Genomic DNA, 17500 nt, shown 5'->3' with positions numbered 1-17500 from the left:
CCCTCGGCCTGCCGTGACGCTCAATAGACGATGGCAGTCGGCCGTGTTTGGTTTTTAGGAAGGTCATTTTGTTTGGTGGCCGAGATGGGTGGAAAGTTTATGCCTTTTTGGAGGTGCTTCGCTTATTAACGAAATCGAGATGAAATTTGCCATACTATCTGGAAAAGGAGAAGGTTCACTGGAGCACAAAGAGATGGCTTTTACATTTGTTTATTGTAATGCACAGCAATTGACTAATGTTTCAACACTTCTGTGTCTTCGTTAGAGTCCATGAAGTCCACCTTTTTTGACTTGCCATACTGTCTATCTGTCTGTCTGTCTCACTGTCTGACTGACTGGCTTTCCATCGGTCTGACTCTCCTGCTGTCTCTCTCTCTCTCTGTCCTGTAGCCCCTGCCAATGCTCAGATAGTGCACTCAGGGCAGGCATGTGTGGTGAAGGAGGACAACATCAGTGAGAGGATCTACACCATCCGGGAGGGAGCCACTCTGGTGCTTCAGTGCTTGGTCAAAGGTCATCCACGACCACAGGTACCTCTCTCTCTCTCTCTCTCTCTCTCTCTCTCTCTCTCTCTCTCTCTCTCTCTCTCTGTGTTTCTGACTTTGCCTTTCTGTATCTCTCTACATATGCATATGCACATGCACACACACAGACATATTCACATGCACAAACACACAGACACAGACATACACATGGGCAAAAAAGCACTTGCAGACACACACACACACACACACACACACACACACACACACACACACACACTTGGATACTTGGATGCACATGCTTTGTGGTCATATCTAGTGTGTGCTGGTGGAGGAGCTGGTGAGCCCTAATCTCAGTAGGGATGCCAGTTGAGAGTGAAAGTGCCTGAATGCCCCTGGCTATTCCCTGACACAGCCCTGGGGTGGCTGCACAGAATGGGGGAGGCTCCTCCGGATAGACCTACATCTCCATGCTCAGTCAGCCCATTCTTAACTTCAACTCAATTAAAAGTTGGAAATTACAGTCTACAGTATGTCCCTGTAATAATGGATCATAACATGACCTTCTAGTCAAGTAAGCTTCACTCTTTTACAGTCCACATTATTAAAAGCCAACCCTTAGATTGCCTGAGAAGGTTGTCTCTTTCTCTCTATCTCTCTCTGTCTCTTTCACACACACACACACACACACACACACACACACACACACACACACACACTCTCTATCTATTCTCTATCTCTCACACACACACACACAGGTACACACAACACACACAAACACACACACATACACACATGTACACACATACACACATGTACATGCACTCTGTATGCACCGGCTTATTAGTGGCCCTTGGCCTGTGGCAGTGGCTGGTTGGCAGTATTAGCTCCTTAGTGGCCTGTTCCAGGGTTTTGGGTCAAGGTCATAGGTCGCTGTGAGGGGAATGCACTCTGGGAAAGCTAGGGCAAGGTCAGTCCTCTGGCAAGGGAGATAAGAGGTGTACTTCATGCTGGAGTGTGTGTGTGTGTGTATGTGGTGTGTGTGTGTGTGTGTGTGTGTGGTGTGGTGTGTGTGTGTGTGTGTGTGTGTTCATGTGTGTGTGTGTGGAAGTGATTAGAAATTCAAGGCCAGCCGGCCACAGAGGAAAACTATAGAGGTTTCAGGGTCTGTGTGTGTGTGTGTGTGTGTGTGTGTGTGTGTGTGTGTGTGTGTGTGTGTGTGAGTGAGAGAGAGAGAGAGAGAGGTCCTCTGACGCTTAGGTCCACTGAGTAGCCTGTCTGTTGGCATTAGATCATGATAAGTTAAGCATGGCTTGTACCCCCTGGCCCATCACACACACACACACACACACACACACACACACACACACACACACACACACACACGGAGAAACACGAAACACTGACGCACAGGGTGTGGATACACATAGGGTGTGGATACACACTGATACACATAAAAGGTGTGAATATGCATACCACCCTCTTACATTAGCACTCTCTATCACACACACACACACACACACACACACACACTGTTCTTTTTATTTATGTAGTAATTTATGTGTGTGTTTGTGTGTGTGTGTGTATGTATGTGATGAATGTTTCTGTTAACCTCATAAACCAGTGTCTAATGTGTGTCTGTGCATACATATGCCTGTATCAGTGCATTTACTGTGTGTGTTTGTGTGTGTTTTTTTTTTGTGTGTGTGTGTGTGTGTGTGTGTGTGTGTGTGTGTGTGTGTGTGTGTGTGTGATATGTCTTAACTGCTGCAGAGGGTGGGCATGTGTGATGTGAAACTATGGTGACCTCCATTCAGCTCGGTACTCTACTTGGCTCTGTCTGACACAGCATCGCCATGGAGATCTGGCAGACTGCTTGCACTGTGTTCACCATGGGAACACACACACACACTCACACACACGCACACATACACACACACGAAACTGGCTGTGATAGAGACAAATACGTGCTCCTTTCTTTTGACTCTTTTGGTCACTGTCAAAGTAGGTCATATGAAGTTTGTCTGAAGAGTTTAAATAGTGAAAATTGGTCAGTATAAAGTTATTTGATAACATATTAATTTCATTTTCTCTCATGAATAACCCTTCAAATTTCACCCTGACAGTAATGCCTGCATCTCTATCACAGTTGACAAATGTTTTGATGATTTTGTTCATGAGTCACATCTTTTATAATGTATTTGTCTGACATTTGCATAATTGCAACTTCCAATTATGAGACTCACATCACTACAAATTCCAAAATGTTCCATGCAGATCAGCACTAGCAGGCCAGAGGTGGTGGTGTCTATTGTGAAGCATATATTATACAAGCCCTGTGTGTGTGTGTGTGTGTGTGTGTGTGTATTTGTTTTGATCAGTCCTCTTGCATACATCACTGTAGATATCACACGGCCGGCTGTGGAGCAGTCAGGTCACACTCTCCAAATGCAACTTGTCGCCGGTTTGAAAGCCATTTGGCAAATCCAGTTGTACTTCAGGAGGCGCGTCGCACCACAGAGAGAGAAGCACACAGACACCGGCACAAAGCAACCTGTCACATCGGATGAAGCCTTGAACCAGCTCAGTGATTCGGGATAGGATAGAAGTGTGTGTGTGTGTGAGTTTGTGTGGTGGGTGATCCTTGCCCCCCACCCACCCCCCTACCGCATCCTGGCCCATCTCCCCTCCCCCCTGGTACCCCCTCCACTCTGCTGGGACGATCCAATTTAGGCGCGAGCGTCTCCGTAATGAAAGGGTGCTTTGCGGCGCGCGGCTCTGATGGAGGATTTATCCCGTGCTTGATCAGAGCTGATTGTTTACCCACGCTCGCACAGATTGGATTGAGAAAGGCAAGGGGCCGCACCGCGCGCTGTACACCGCACAAGAGAGAAGATAGGAATCTAATTGTTTCCCCCTCCCCCCGATTTCGTTCTTTTCTCTGTACAACCGCGTCCGACTGTTTCCCGTGTATGTTCACAGAAAGAGAGAGAGAGAGAGCAAGACAGAGAGGACATATATGTTTGTTTTTGTGTTCGGATTTGTATTTGTTGTCAGACGGCAGTGCTGCTTGCATCCGTGTTGGCAGAGCCCAAATTGTTTTCCCTCGGCAAGCAGACTGTCTCATGCAGTGGAGTAGAGAGGAATGAGGAGTGACGTGGAGGAACCGCAGGGGAAGGTGATTGAAAGAGGAGAGAGAGAAAGAGAGAGAGAGAGAAAGAGAGGATGGGAAGAGAGAGAGAGAGAGAGAGAGAGAGGAGAGAGAGAGAGAGAGAGAGAGAGGATGGGGGAGAGAGAGAGAGAGAGAGAGGATGGGGAGAGAGAGAGACAGAGAGAGTAAGAGAGAGAGAGAGAAAGAGAGGATGGGAAGAGAGAGAGAGAATGGGGTGAGAGAGAGAGAGAGAGAGAGAGGATGGGGAGAGAGAGAGACAGAGAGAGTAAGAGAGAGAGGGAGACTGAAAGAAAAAAAAGAAGAAAGACACTGAGATTGTTAAAAAAAAACAATAAAAGAGTAAGAGAAAAGTTGCCCCCTCTCCACACTGCCCATCTTGCCATCTAACTTTTTGTCCTTTACCTTGAGATTTCTGCTGGGTAGCAGACAGCACCGTGTGCAAAAGAGGAAGAAGTAGAAGGGAAAGTTCTTCTTCTCAAACACACACACACACACACACACACACACACACACACACACACACACACACACACACACACACACACACACACATACACACACACACCAGTGAGAGTGTGAGAAAGTGCGAGCCGGGATCAGGTGGAAGGTCTCTGTAACATTGCAGAGGAATGCAGCCGGTGGGGGGGGGGGGGGGGTGCAGCCTTTTAGCCTTTCAGCCTGAGCCCGATCCTCTCCGCCCTGTAGCGCGTCTCCTGTAGCCACTCAATGCACCCAACACAGAGCCTTCAGTAACACAATAGGAGGCTAAATGGCTCTCTTGAAAGTGATTCCTTCAGTCCCCCACCCCACCCCCCCCCCCTCCACCCTTACCCTGCCCCCTCCCCCCTTACCCTTCCTGATCCCAACCCTCTCTTTCCCTGCATTATTAATTCATGGGACTGGTCACTGTAACCTTGTGAGTGGAGGGGCTGTGAGTATATGAGGAAAATAGAGAGGTTTGTGGAGAGAGAGGGGGTGGGGGTACTGCGGTTTGGGGTGGGGAGGAGGAGGAGGAGGAGGAGGAGGAGGAGGAGGGGGTTGGGGTGCAGCAGCAGCAGCCGACTGTGCTGGTGTCACAGGGGTTGGGTTTCTGTCCTTGAGAGGGGAGTTTGTAACTCATCGATTTGGGCTTGAAACTGAGCAGGATCCGATGGCAGAGAGCTCATCGCCTTTACTCCCACCCCACACGTACACCTACACCACCTCCTCCTCCTCCTCCTCCTCCTCACCATCACCACATAAACAAGGTCACAGTCTGACCCCTAACTAATCCAACAGCCTCAAACTGAACAAAGATGTGTGCATGTGGAGAGAGGGAGAGAGAGAGAGAAAGAGAGAGAGAAAGAGAGAGAGTAAAAGAGCGAAGAGGTTGTGGGGAGAAGAAGAAAATGACCAGTGATGGCTGTGTCCAGCTAAACAGAAATTTGTAAAGGGGGGGGGGGCACTGGCCCAGGAGATGACCGAGAGAGGTCAAAGTTCAGCCAGACAGGAGGGGGCCGGAGTCTCTCCCGAGTTTCCCCATCACTGAGTGTACCACATCTTGAATTTCCCCTTGGGGATCAATAAAGTATCTATCTATCTATCTATAGATCTATCTATCTATTTATCTATCCATCTATCTACATCTCAATACACTCCACTGCTCAGTTCATTTCCGCATCTTCTCGCAATCACACATATACAGGCACATGCACATACAGGCACATGCACACGCACATGGTGTCCAGCATCACCCCACATGGTGAAGATGTGAAATGGGGAAGAAATATTTGACATTATTGTAATGCCACAGAGTCATACCTGGCAGGCCCAGTTTCAGTGGGAATGTTGAATTTGAGAGAGAGAGAGAAATAGAGACAGAAAGAAATAGATAGAATGAGGGAAAGAGAGAATTCTTTCTAAGATAACCTTGACTAATGCTGACACAGATTGTATATTGGCTTATATTATATTTCTTGCCTGTGCAATGACACATTCTTACTGGTGCAACCAGCAACCACACACACACACACACACACACACACACACACACACACTACACACTACACAGCATCCCTACCCAAATATCAAGTTCCGATTTGGAAACGGCAATGTCCGTAATTGGTGACAGAAGATCCAGAGAACAGAAAGCAAAGCAAGAACGAGAAAAAGAACTGGCACATGAGATGAACAGCAGCAGTGCTTTGCTCCATTGTACCATCTGACTGCTCCCACCCTTACTGAGGTACCATTGTAAGAGCTCACCATGTAATAGTGAGAGTTATGGAATCCCTCCCGTGTTGTGTAATTACAGGCCTGCCGTATCGGTATGAAAGGTCTCCGGGTCTACGCGCGCTGATTTTAGATTTCGCTGCAGAGTAAATGCCATCCTATAAGCACTCGTCGCTGATTTCTGTCGCGGGCTAAAAAGAGCTCCGTAAAAATCACTTCAGCTTACAGAGAACCGTGACACACTGGATTAGTGCGCTGTAGAGGGGATGATGGTGATTCAAAACAGCAGGTGGTCCACTAAGAGAAGACCTTTGGTTGGAAAACTTTGGTTCATTTCAGTGAATGTTGTTTTGTTTATTTGTGGTGACTGCACATGTGTGCTGTTTGTGGTGTTGGTGAAGAGTGCTTTTAAAAAAAAAAAAAAAAAAATGTGGTTGACGCATAACTGAGTTTTTCTTTTTGCGATATGCTCTTTGAAAGTGCGCCTCCTTAAAAGAAGACAGTGTGGTCTTTACTTGACTCAAGCACATTGATCTCGTAGAAGGATCTGGAAACACAAGCCCCTGGGATGCAGGACTCTTTCTGGCATCTGTAACTGAACCCTAAAGGACCTCATGACTGTACTCATCTCTCGTCGCCACCTCTCTACTCTTCTCCCTCCATCTTCTCTCCTCCTCTTTCCTCCTCTTTTTCTCCCATCATGTCCACTCCTCCACTCTCCTCACCTCCCTTCACATTTCCTTCCTTCTCTGCTCCTTTCCCCTCTTTCTTTCTCCCCCTTTCTTCCCCCCCCTGACGTCGTCTCCTTGGTACTCAGCTCCAATTCCGGTCTCTCAGCGTTCTCGCTTTCTCTGATGGTCAGCTCTGACATAACCCCCCCCCCCCTCCCCCCAGCCCCCACCCCTTCAGATTGAATTCCACCAGCTCAGCCACGCTCGCGACAAAAGGCCCCCGTCATCATTACAACACACAAACACACTGATGGCCGACGGCCCTTCATCAGCATGGCTTCAGCACTACTGAGACTCCGGTAACGGCACTGACTGTAGGGGAATGTGTGAGAGCGCTATCGTAGTAGTGCATCGTAGTATTCCACTGCTCTAGTATTGCTACTAGTATGCATGTGGACCGAGCCAAATGTTTTCCCCTGTATTTGTAGTGGACAAGTGTCATATACAGGGACAAAGTGAGACTTGGAGGGGTGAGGAAAGGAAAAAGGCAAGTGACTGAAAGAGGAAGTTAGGAAAAGAGATTGTGGTATTTTAGTGTACAAGTATAGTGATGGTAATTGTATGTGACTGTTTTGTATTGGGGTGGGGCACACGTTTGACCCTAACCATGTTGTAACCTTCACCCTACCATTCTGCAGAGCAGAGCAGATGCAGTACCCTGTGTTTCAGACAACTTCTCTGCTGACTAACCTCTCCATCCCTCACCAATAATGGGATGTTAATAAGCAGCATATTTATGCACGCTGTTTAAGGAGACTGGCATTTTGCCTGTGGTAAATGACTATCCCTTCAGAATGAAGTTGATTGATTTGACTGTGTAATCCGGAGTGTGATCTTTAGAAAAAAAAGCATAATTGAAGTGCAAGCAATCATGATATAATGATGTAATCTTTTGCTATCTGTTGTCTGTTGCTTCCATCAGTCATGCTTAATAAATTCCTTTCTCATTTGTTTGTGCGAGATAATTATGGGGTGTCTGGATCCAGGCTCAGACACTGATAACTCTTTGTGGTGTCACATGAGGCGTCATGTGGCACCACAAAACCCAAGGCACCGGCTGATAGTCGCACGCCGTTTCACTTTCTTCCCCTAATGGCAAAAAATATAACCTCCACTTTCAACCGATCAAAAACACATTTAGTCAGGGCCACGAACAGAGTCCTTACTCAGTTAAAAGCTGGCGCTGCTCTGCGCCTCAGATTACCACCGATAGGGGAATAGAGGAATCATGATGAGACAGCGGAAAAAAATGACACCAGTTCAGCATCTCTACCATGACAACCCCCCCCACCTCAATCCAGCCCCTGACGAACCTCAAACATATTAGATCTCAATCTCCTGTCAGAGGTTCCTTACCGTCCCTCCCTTCCTCCACCCCTCCCTCTGTATCATCTTTTCTCTCTCTCCGCCTTCATCCTTCTCTGTCCTCCCATCCTATAACTGCCATTACAAATTAGCCTGCCTCTGAATGAAGCCAATTCAGCTGAAGCACCACAAAGAGACAGTTATTGCTTAATGCTTGTCTTCCCAGCTCTAATCTTTTGACAGATTTGTCTTTTGCCTGGAGATGGATCATGAAAATGGTTTAATGGCTTATTTTAAGCTTATTGCTGTGATTTCTCAGTCCTTTTTTTCTGATGAAGTTCTTTCTGGTTTGTTTTTGCGTGTGTGGCCCTTCGGTGGAGTCCTACAGCCAGGTTCTGGCATTGAGTCATGCCTCTGAGCCTCTGTCACTGCTTTTTTGAAAACACACACACACACAGGCACACACACACACACACACGGACACACACGCACACACACACAGGACGTACACACACACACACACACACACACACACACACACACACACACGGACACATACGCACACACACACACACGGACACGCACACACACAGACACACACACACACACACGGACACATACGCACACACACACACACGGACACGCATACACACACAGACACACACACACACACACACACACGGACACATACGCACACACACACGGACACGTACGCACACACACACACACACACACACACACACACACACGACACATACGCACACACACACACACGGACACGCACACACAGACACACACACACACACACACACGGACACGTACACACACAGACACACACACACACACACACAATATATATGCACAAAGACACATCCACATCTGCACCTCTTTGGTCCATCCCTCTGCTACATGTGGGAGGCTGTCCCACTGCCAATTACTGGCTCCTAAGTAGTGGCGGTTGATAAGGGGATTAGGTCTCTAACTCCATTCAGCTCCGGCTCCTTCATGGGCTTAAACGGAGCAGACAGACGACTCTGGCTTCTCCTGAACATGTCTGCAGGTTAGTGTTAGTGTTGCAGCCCTTTGATTGCCTCAAGAACACAAGGTGTTTTAAGTGGGTCCTGATGATGTTAGTGGTGTTACTCTTAACATTGTCACTTAAGGGGAAATTAGTCACTTTAACCAGGCAATCCCCATCTTCTTCTGCTCTTCCCCTTTTCCTTCCTGACTTTCATACCCACTTGTGTTCTTATTTATTTATTTATTTATTTATTTATTTATTTATTTATTTATTTATTTGTCTGTCTCACATGCATACACATACCTTGTACACATTACAAACACACTTACACACACACACACAAACTCTTTTTTTCCTACCACTGGCCCTTGTTTGAAGAAATTGTGACAGGAACAAATTGTTCCCCACATAGTCTCTCAGGCCTGCAGCCCTGCATCAGTGTTTGTAAACACACACACACACACACACACACACACACACACACACACACACACACACACACACACACACTTTTTTGTTTACTTTGCTTTGTTTGGAGTCCCCAAACCCCCCTGTGAGGTCTGTGCTGATTCGCTGACATGGAGAACGCGTCCGTATGCCCTTGACTCTATAAGCATCTGTACCTGCTGCCTGACCTAAAACGTGCGCCTATGGCAATGTGGTGTCATCTATTTAAAGCGGTCCCCCATGGCCGCCAGGCAAGGCAGAATAGTTCAGGTGGTCATCTGCGATAGTTTGGCATTTTTTCCCATTCACATCATCATTTGAGAGAGAGAGAGAGAGAGATAGAGAATTTGTGTGTTTGTTTGTGTGTGCAAGTGTCTGTGTGTGTGTGCGTGTTGTGTGTGTGTGTGTGTTCACACTTTCCCATGAGTTGGTGTTGATTACTCATATGACTGTTGAAGGAGGCCTGTCATTTCTTTTTGTGAATCTTCCATTCATACTGCCACTTGTCTCCGTTTCGTGTGTGACCTTCTGTGTGTGTGGGTGCATGTGTGTGCCTTTGTGTGTGCCCCTGTGTGTGTGTGTGTGTGTGTGTGTGTGTGAGAGAGAGAGAAAATCATCTGTCAGTGAGGGCAGCTTCTCGTGAAAGGCCTTGCACACCATGTGTCAGGACACGTTTCCTCTCTCCTCCTCCACCCAGCCGCCTGGCAGCGTGGTAGTGGGGGGAAGGGTGGGGGTGGGGGGTGGCGGGGTCTTAGATCTGTGCCCTGGGAATGTGCTGGCACGTCAGTCACTTTGCTCCAGCCAACCCAGGCTACCCTCCCCAGCTCAGCTCAGCCAGCCCCCCCTGCATGGCACTGCTCCTCAGTAGTGGAGCGCGGTGACAGTGACTTATCGCTCCATGTCACCGCTACACAGGCCGAGTCTCCCCCAGCGGTGGCCTGGGCTAAGGGGAGAGAGGGAGAGAGGGAGGGTGGCAGATAGATAGAGAGAGACAAAGAGAGGGAGGGAGAGAAAGGGAGAAAGAGAGAGAGAAATAAACCTAGATAGGAGTGGAAAGACATGCAAGAAGAGAGAGGGAAACCAGGAAAACATGGAAGTGAGGGAGGCAAAGACCGAGAAAGAAAGAGAGAGAAAGAAAGACAGGCAAAAAGACAGACAGACAGACAGATAGGCAGGCAGAGATGGTCTATGAGCTATTTTCTGTCAGGGACTTTGTCAGGGACACCGGTGTCTCTTTTCCTGCACAAAGTCCAGTGGGCCGCGACTTCACGCTCCTGCTCTCCTGCCCTCCCACACGCGTGCCGTCCAGAGGTCTGCAGCTCGGACAGCTGAGAAGGATGGGCAGCGGGACTGGGACCCTCCCTGTTTGCTCCAGGAGCGCTTGTGGAGGTCAGGAAAACAGCGCGGTGATTGAAAGCCCTGGCAAACGTGATGGACAGAGACACTAAAAGCTCGGCACACATGCGGCCTGGCCCTGCAGCTTGTTAAGGCCTTAGCCCTGACACGGGTCATCACTCACCTTTCCCACCTCTTTCTTCATTGTTTCACCACCATTGTTTTCCGTCTTGTACAAGAACAATAGCAGTGAATTTGTGTGTGTGTGTGTGGGGGGGATCTCTCTCTCTCTCTCTTTGCAACGTTCATTCTCTCTCTCTCTCTCTCTCTCTCTTGCTCACTCTGTCTCTCTTTCTCTCTCTGCATGTGCAGTGAAACTTGGTCTTGTTTTTCGCTCCACAGTTGTCCTCTGCCTATACCTGAGATGGCAATGTTCCATAACTGATAAAGATAATGAGTACTCGCTTCCATCAGCTCAATACGCTTAAAGCGATACCATCCTTAGCTAGGAGGTAATTTTGGCAGCTCTGATAGTGTTAGTATATGGCACACAACAGCAGGGGGTGGTGGTGGCGGTGGCGGCTCTGCTAGATAATGTAGCTGGCGCTAAGGAATATTGTTTTCCTCCAGCAATTCCCTTCCAGGGAATAAATTTGCTGTAATTAGTGTGGTAATAACACATTATATTTTCCCATCAAGCGTCTTTTAAGCTTTTTTTTTATAGTGTGATCGCTGGCACAACAGCTTTGCTGTAGGGTCCTATTTAAGATTGGAGTCTGACAGTGTTGTTACACGCAGTTTTTTTTTTATGTTGTAATAGAACAAGCAAACAAGACAACATGCTGTGTGTCCCAATATGTTAAATTACCTTCATTGTATTAGCCGTGCAGTGGGGGATGTTGAATCGGAGGAGGAGGAGGAAGAGGAGGAGGAGGGAGAGGTGGAGGAGGAGGAGGAGGAGGAGGAGGAAATTCTCCGGCGGCCAGCGGCTCCATCACAAGACGGCGCCTGTTGAATGCAAATTGTCTGAGCCCTTTGCACAGCGTCTCTCGGGGTGCTGGTGTTGCTTTTGTGGGGCGCTCGGGCTTTATTGTTGGAGCGATGAAAGCGGTAGCGCGAAATGCACGTCTCTGTTTCTCCCCTACCTCCTCTCTCCACCACGCCACTCTACACACACACACACACACACACACACACACACACACACTCTCTCTCTCTCTCTCTCTCTCTCTCACAAACACACACTCTCTCTCTCTCTCACACAAACACACTCACACACTCTCTCTCTCTCTCACTCTCTCACACACTCTCTCTCTCTCACACAAACACACTCACACACTCTCTCTCTCTCACTCTCTCACACACAAACACACTCACACTCTCTCTCTCTCTCTCTCTCTCACACACACACACACAAACACACACTCTCTCTCTCTCTCACACACACACACACAAACACACAAACACACACACATACACTCACACACTCTCTCTCTCTCACACACACACAAACATACTCTCTCTCACACACACACACACACACACACACGCACACACACACACACACTTTGTGGTTTGTTCCCCTCTCTGCGAAGCAGTCATTCCGTGCGGATGTGACAGGGAGATCAGAACCCAAAATTCTGATGAGGCCAGTTGGAGCTTGCTCGCTTTCTTCCCTGTGAGTGTGAATGAAGTGTGAGCACAAGAAAAAAAAGAGTGAAAATGGAGAGAGAGAATGAGAGCTAGTCGAGTGAGAAAGAGAGGGATGAACAGAGCAAAAAAAAAGAGACGGAAGGAGTGGAAGAAAGAGTGTGAGAGGTTCGTCTGCAGACATCGGTGGGAATAATCTTCACACAGAAACAGATAAAGGGACCGAGACATGATGGGTTGATACGGAGCTGCCGCTCTCGCCAGACAGTGAAGGCTTTCATTTGTTTGCTTTCTCTCTCTCTCTCTTGTTCTCTCTCTCTCTCTCTTTCTCTCTCTCTCTCTCTCTCTCTGTGTCTCTCACACTCTCTCTCTCTCTCTCTCTCTCTCTCTCTCTCTGTGTCTCTCACACACCCTCTCTCTACTCCTTTTCTGCCTTTGCCATTTCGCAGCATATTAATCTTGTTTTTCCTTCTTGCTGTGCATATAGAGAGAGCAAATAAAATACTCTGTAGTTTTGGCTGCTGGGCCTTGCTGTAGCCTTGCTCGTTGTCGTGGGAGTCGTGGGTGTCGTGGGCATACCACTGGCTGAGAATTCAATTCTGAGCAAAAATGTAATAAAATATAAGATATGAATATATACAACTTTGTTTACTATCCATAATGCCATGAGAATTGGCATTCTGCCCATCTGTTAACGGTTGTATCAGTGATTGCAGGCCCAAAAAAGGCCCAAACATAAATTATCACATTTATCTAATCTTTCCTAACGATCCGCTAGCTGCCCACCCCATAAGCAGGCCATCAAAAAAACGCATCTCTGTAGGCAGCCTAGGCTCTGAGATCTGCACACAAAAACATTTGCTTCGAACAAGTGTTAGCAACCACTCAAAGGCAAAATAAAGTGTTCCAACCAATAACCGACGAGATGCGCGTTCAGGAGAGTTTCAATTGCACGGGAGGAAGTTTCAATTGCACAATTGCACTCTGTTTTGTTTGAACATCAACAGAAGTGACGTTACCCCGCCATCGCTGATACAACTTTAAATTGCCTCTAAACTATGAATACATGGAAGCAGCTGCCCATATAAGGGCTTTATAAAGCATTTGTAACACATCTATTACTACACGAGCTAGCATGTGTTTTATTTGGTGAATCATTTACTGTGATTGAAATGAGAAGTAAACCACTGTATTTCTGTCAGTCAGACAGAATGTGTGATTAGTGAATGGGAATTTCAAGCACATTTGAATTCAAGCTTGTTAACCCATTCGCGCCGGATGCTGCACGACGCAACATTCTATCTCCCACTGGTTGCTACGTAGCGCAGCATGCTTTTTATTTCATGTTTCTAGGTGCTACAGAGGCTTAGATATTAAATGTTGGTAGATGTTGACAATTTTTGTATTTTTTCAGAAAACCCTCAGGAAATAAGGTTATTTAGTCTAGAATGCCATAGGATTCTATATGCATTTTTAGCAGGAATTTTAAGAGTAAATGGGTTAAATGGGGCATTACAAGTGCTGGATGAAAGAAAGCAAACATGCATGATATCAGTGGAACTCATGGCTGGTTTAGATTGAAATTAAACCATATTGGGAGGTTCTGATCAGAGACTATAGGCATAGAGTAGACACAGACATACACACACACAAACACAGACACACTCGCACCAGCATATTCCTTCTGTAAGTCATCCCTGTCGACTACACACACACACGCTGCTGTTTGTTGATTCGGCTGATAGTGCCTTTATGGAGTGGAGTCAGTAGCCATTGACATGCAGCGATTAGCGTCTCACCTTCCCTATCGGATCAATGTTAGGCAGCTGTCTCCCAAATCCTCGAGCAAACACAGCTGAATAAACAGGGAGACGCATCAACTCAGGTTTGGCTAATTCGCTAATCCGTCGCCGTGCGCATCCTAAACTTCTCGCCGTGTAACTCGAGCCAAGCCGGGCGTGTCGCTCGCTCACTGAGCCGATGCCTCTGGCAGGGGTGACCCCTGGAGATAAACGTGTGTGTCTTACCTCCCGCTCACACACACAGATGACTTTGGCAATCGCGGACGACTGCTGGTCTTCTCTGTAATGCTAGTCTCTGTGTCCAGGACTTTGGCAAATGGTTGATTTATGATCATTGATTTGGTCAGAGTAAAGAGTTTCAGTCTCACCTGTGTGAGACTGGGCAGTTGAGAGGTTAAGAGGCCCAACTAAAGGGCAGGTATAAAAGCCGAAACTTAAGTGATCTCCAAAGACTTTTACTTTTCATATTCCGGTGCATTATGTATCAGCCAGCAGAAGTCATGCCTGAATGTTTCATGGCAGCCTAACATTTCATGGCATGTTTCATACGCTTTATACTTAGTCTTTAACTTTTTCCATTTAAGAATATTTATATCCGTATTTTTCACAATACTGCCTTGCCACAGGCTCTTAGATTTCATGTTTTGCACTGAAATCTATGTATAAAGCATTATAAATGTTATATGAGTGTGGCTGCCAATTGAGACGTCTGCTCTTAGCTCTAAGAGCTGCACTCTAACAATAACACTAATGATTAATTTCTAATAATTTCTTGAATTTCCCCTAGGGATCAATAACGTATATCTATCTATCTATCTATCTATCTATCTATCTATCTATCTATCTATCTATCTAATGTCCATCTCTTCCTCACCCTCAGGTGCGATGGACCAAGACGGCTGGAAGTGCCTCGGACAAGTTCCAGGAGACGTCCATCTTCAATGAGACGCTACGCATCGTAGGCATCACGCGCGTACAGGGCGGCCGCTACTACTGCAAGGCAGAGAATGGCATCGGGGTGGCTGCCATCAAGTCCATCCGTGTAGACGTGCAGTGTAAGTGATAGGGGCAGTGATCCACCCACTTCCCACTTGCCTTCCAACCCAGTAGAGAACCATGGGATGAGGACATGGGGGAAAACGTAGGAAAAATAAGGAATGACCTCTCCAGGAGTATCCCTAGAGTTTACAGTACACTGCCTATTTGCTGTAAGCATTAGGTATGGAAAGAGTACATAGTTATTTTACATATGAACTATTTGTTCAATGTCTGAGTATTGAGTCGTATGTTTAGATCAGTTGGTTAATTGAAATTACAAAAGTTTGTAAAACTAAATGACTTTCTAGAATTTTCCAGGGTGGATATTTGTGGGTAGGGATACTCCTGGAGAGTTTGGCTGTGTGAAGTGGGAAGATCATCCATAAGCATGTCAGCCCAGGTGTGTGGGGGGAGGGGTAGAAACCCCCCCTCTAGCATAGTCGCCCCCCGCTGTCGTCCCACTGTCCCACTGAGCCAGGGGTCAGGCCAGAGGCACCAGCCCAGCCCCGGACACCCCTCTCTGGACTTGAGCACCACCTCTCTCCTCCCTACCCCCTCCTGGACACCCCTCTCTGGACTTGAGCACCACCTCTCTCCTCCCTACCCCCCTCCTCCACTCCTCACCTATATACCCCCCTCCTCCTCATCTGCCATACCAGAAACACCCAACAGTGACCATATCCCTGTTCTATCCTATCTGACCCCTACCCCAGACCTGCACACTTAATCTACATAGACTCACTAACCGTACTAACCTTTACTAAACATTCCCCCATTTACCCTCTTCTAACTTCATTTGTCATTCTTACCTCATTTGCCCCATTCCTTTATTTTCAACCAATACAGTCACACGACTCTCACACTAGCTGCTAGCTGAGTCCCCATAGAAAAAGGCAGGCTTTTTATATTTTTGCTCAACTTTTAAGAAGTTGCACTTTTGTTACAGTGCCATATGCAGTATAATGGAGATTTTTGGTTCCGTTTAAGAGTAGCTTCTTTTGTATAGGTGAGCTGAGGAGGAGAGAGCCTCAGTGATTTGGTTCATTGTCTGAAACGCAGTCACTGTTCAGTCACACGTCTTCCCTCCACACTCCACTCACTCAATGTTCTGGCTCAATTCACATAGAGCATGGTGCATTTCTCTCTTTCTATCTCTCACTCTCTCTCTCGCTCTCTTTCTCTTTCCTCTCTCACAAACACACACACACACACACACACACACACACACACACACAGACTCACATCCACTCGTCCAGTTGAGATTTTACCGCGTGAAGGGAGGGGAGCAGCAGGTAGTTATGGGGGAAGGGGATGGGTGCTCAAACAGGCAGCTGAGAGAGCGAGAGTGAGAGAGTTTCTTCTGTGAGGAAAGCTACCTGGTGTTTTGTTTGTTGTGTTTAGCAGCCATGACTGACAACTGATACAGATTCATTAGAGCAGGAACATCTGTCGTTGGCGGGCGAACGCGATCGGCCCACTCTCTCTCTCTCCTCTCTCTCTCTCTCTCTCTCTCTCTCTCTCTCTCTCTCTCTCTCTCTCTCTCTCTCTCTCTCTCTCTCTCTCTCTGTGTCTCTCTCTCTCTCTCTCTCTCTCTCTCTCTCTCGCTCTCTCTCAGATCCATAACGTCTCGTTAAAGCAGCGGCGCTGGCATCAATCGAGCTCTCAGACTCGGCGCTCAGGGCCAGCAGCAGCAGCAGCAGCAGTCGCAGCAGTTGCAGCTTTGCCCATACGTGTTGAAGGCAGGGAGGTGAAATTGCATACACTGACAGAGCCACAATGAGATCCCCCTCAGGAGAAAGCCATTTGTCAACCATCAGGAATCAGTCACGCTAATCACCCAGGTTATTTAGATAATTCATCTTCCCCCCCTGATTTCATAGACTGGCATGGCATCCATCTTGCTCCAATTTGATAGACTTCCTACTTTGATAGAATAGATTTTTTTTGTGGACTGGTTGCATTTGATAGAACAAATTGATGAATTCAGAATGCGTTTTCCTCCAGCATCTTGACGGGTTAGCTCCCCTTGACTGATGCATACTTTCATCTGTGAACATGTAGATGTGGTAGCCCTAGTGAGTTCATTGCTGATTTCCCATTTGATTTCCGAGAGTCCAGCAGAAACCCCGCTTGCATGGATTTCCATCCACTAATCCCATTCCAAGTTCGATGTCGCCCCACTTTTTCGACAGCATTAGGGAAGTGGGAAGGTGGGATTGGGGTTGGGGATGAGGTACGTGTGGACTACACACACACCCACACATACACACCACCACCACCCTTTTGCTGATTGTGTTAGTCTCCCC

The 17500-nt window shown here is 47.3% G+C and overlaps 1 protein-coding gene across 2 annotated transcripts in view; it reads left to right on the top strand.

Annotated features, from left to right (window-relative positions):
• The window catches only part of LOC125284228 (MAM domain-containing glycosylphosphatidylinositol anchor protein 1), a 186230-nt gene that overhangs the window by 42632 nt on the left and 126098 nt on the right, over window positions 1-17500 (top strand). For both annotated transcript variants that reach the window (XM_048228099.1, XM_048228100.1), the window contains 2 exons: window positions 391-530; window positions 15037-15211. In XM_048228099.1, coding sequence (XP_048084056.1) covers window positions 391-530; window positions 15037-15211 — 315 coding nt within the window. The remainder of the gene's footprint in view (window positions 1-390; window positions 531-15036; window positions 15212-17500) is intronic.

This window comes from Alosa alosa, chromosome 19 (assembly GCF_017589495.1).
Source record: "Alosa alosa isolate M-15738 ecotype Scorff River chromosome 19, AALO_Geno_1.1, whole genome shotgun sequence".
NCBI classification, from domain to species: domain Eukaryota; kingdom Metazoa; phylum Chordata; class Actinopteri; order Clupeiformes; family Clupeidae; genus Alosa; species Alosa alosa.
This window is presented reverse-complemented; position numbering and strand designations above follow the sequence as displayed.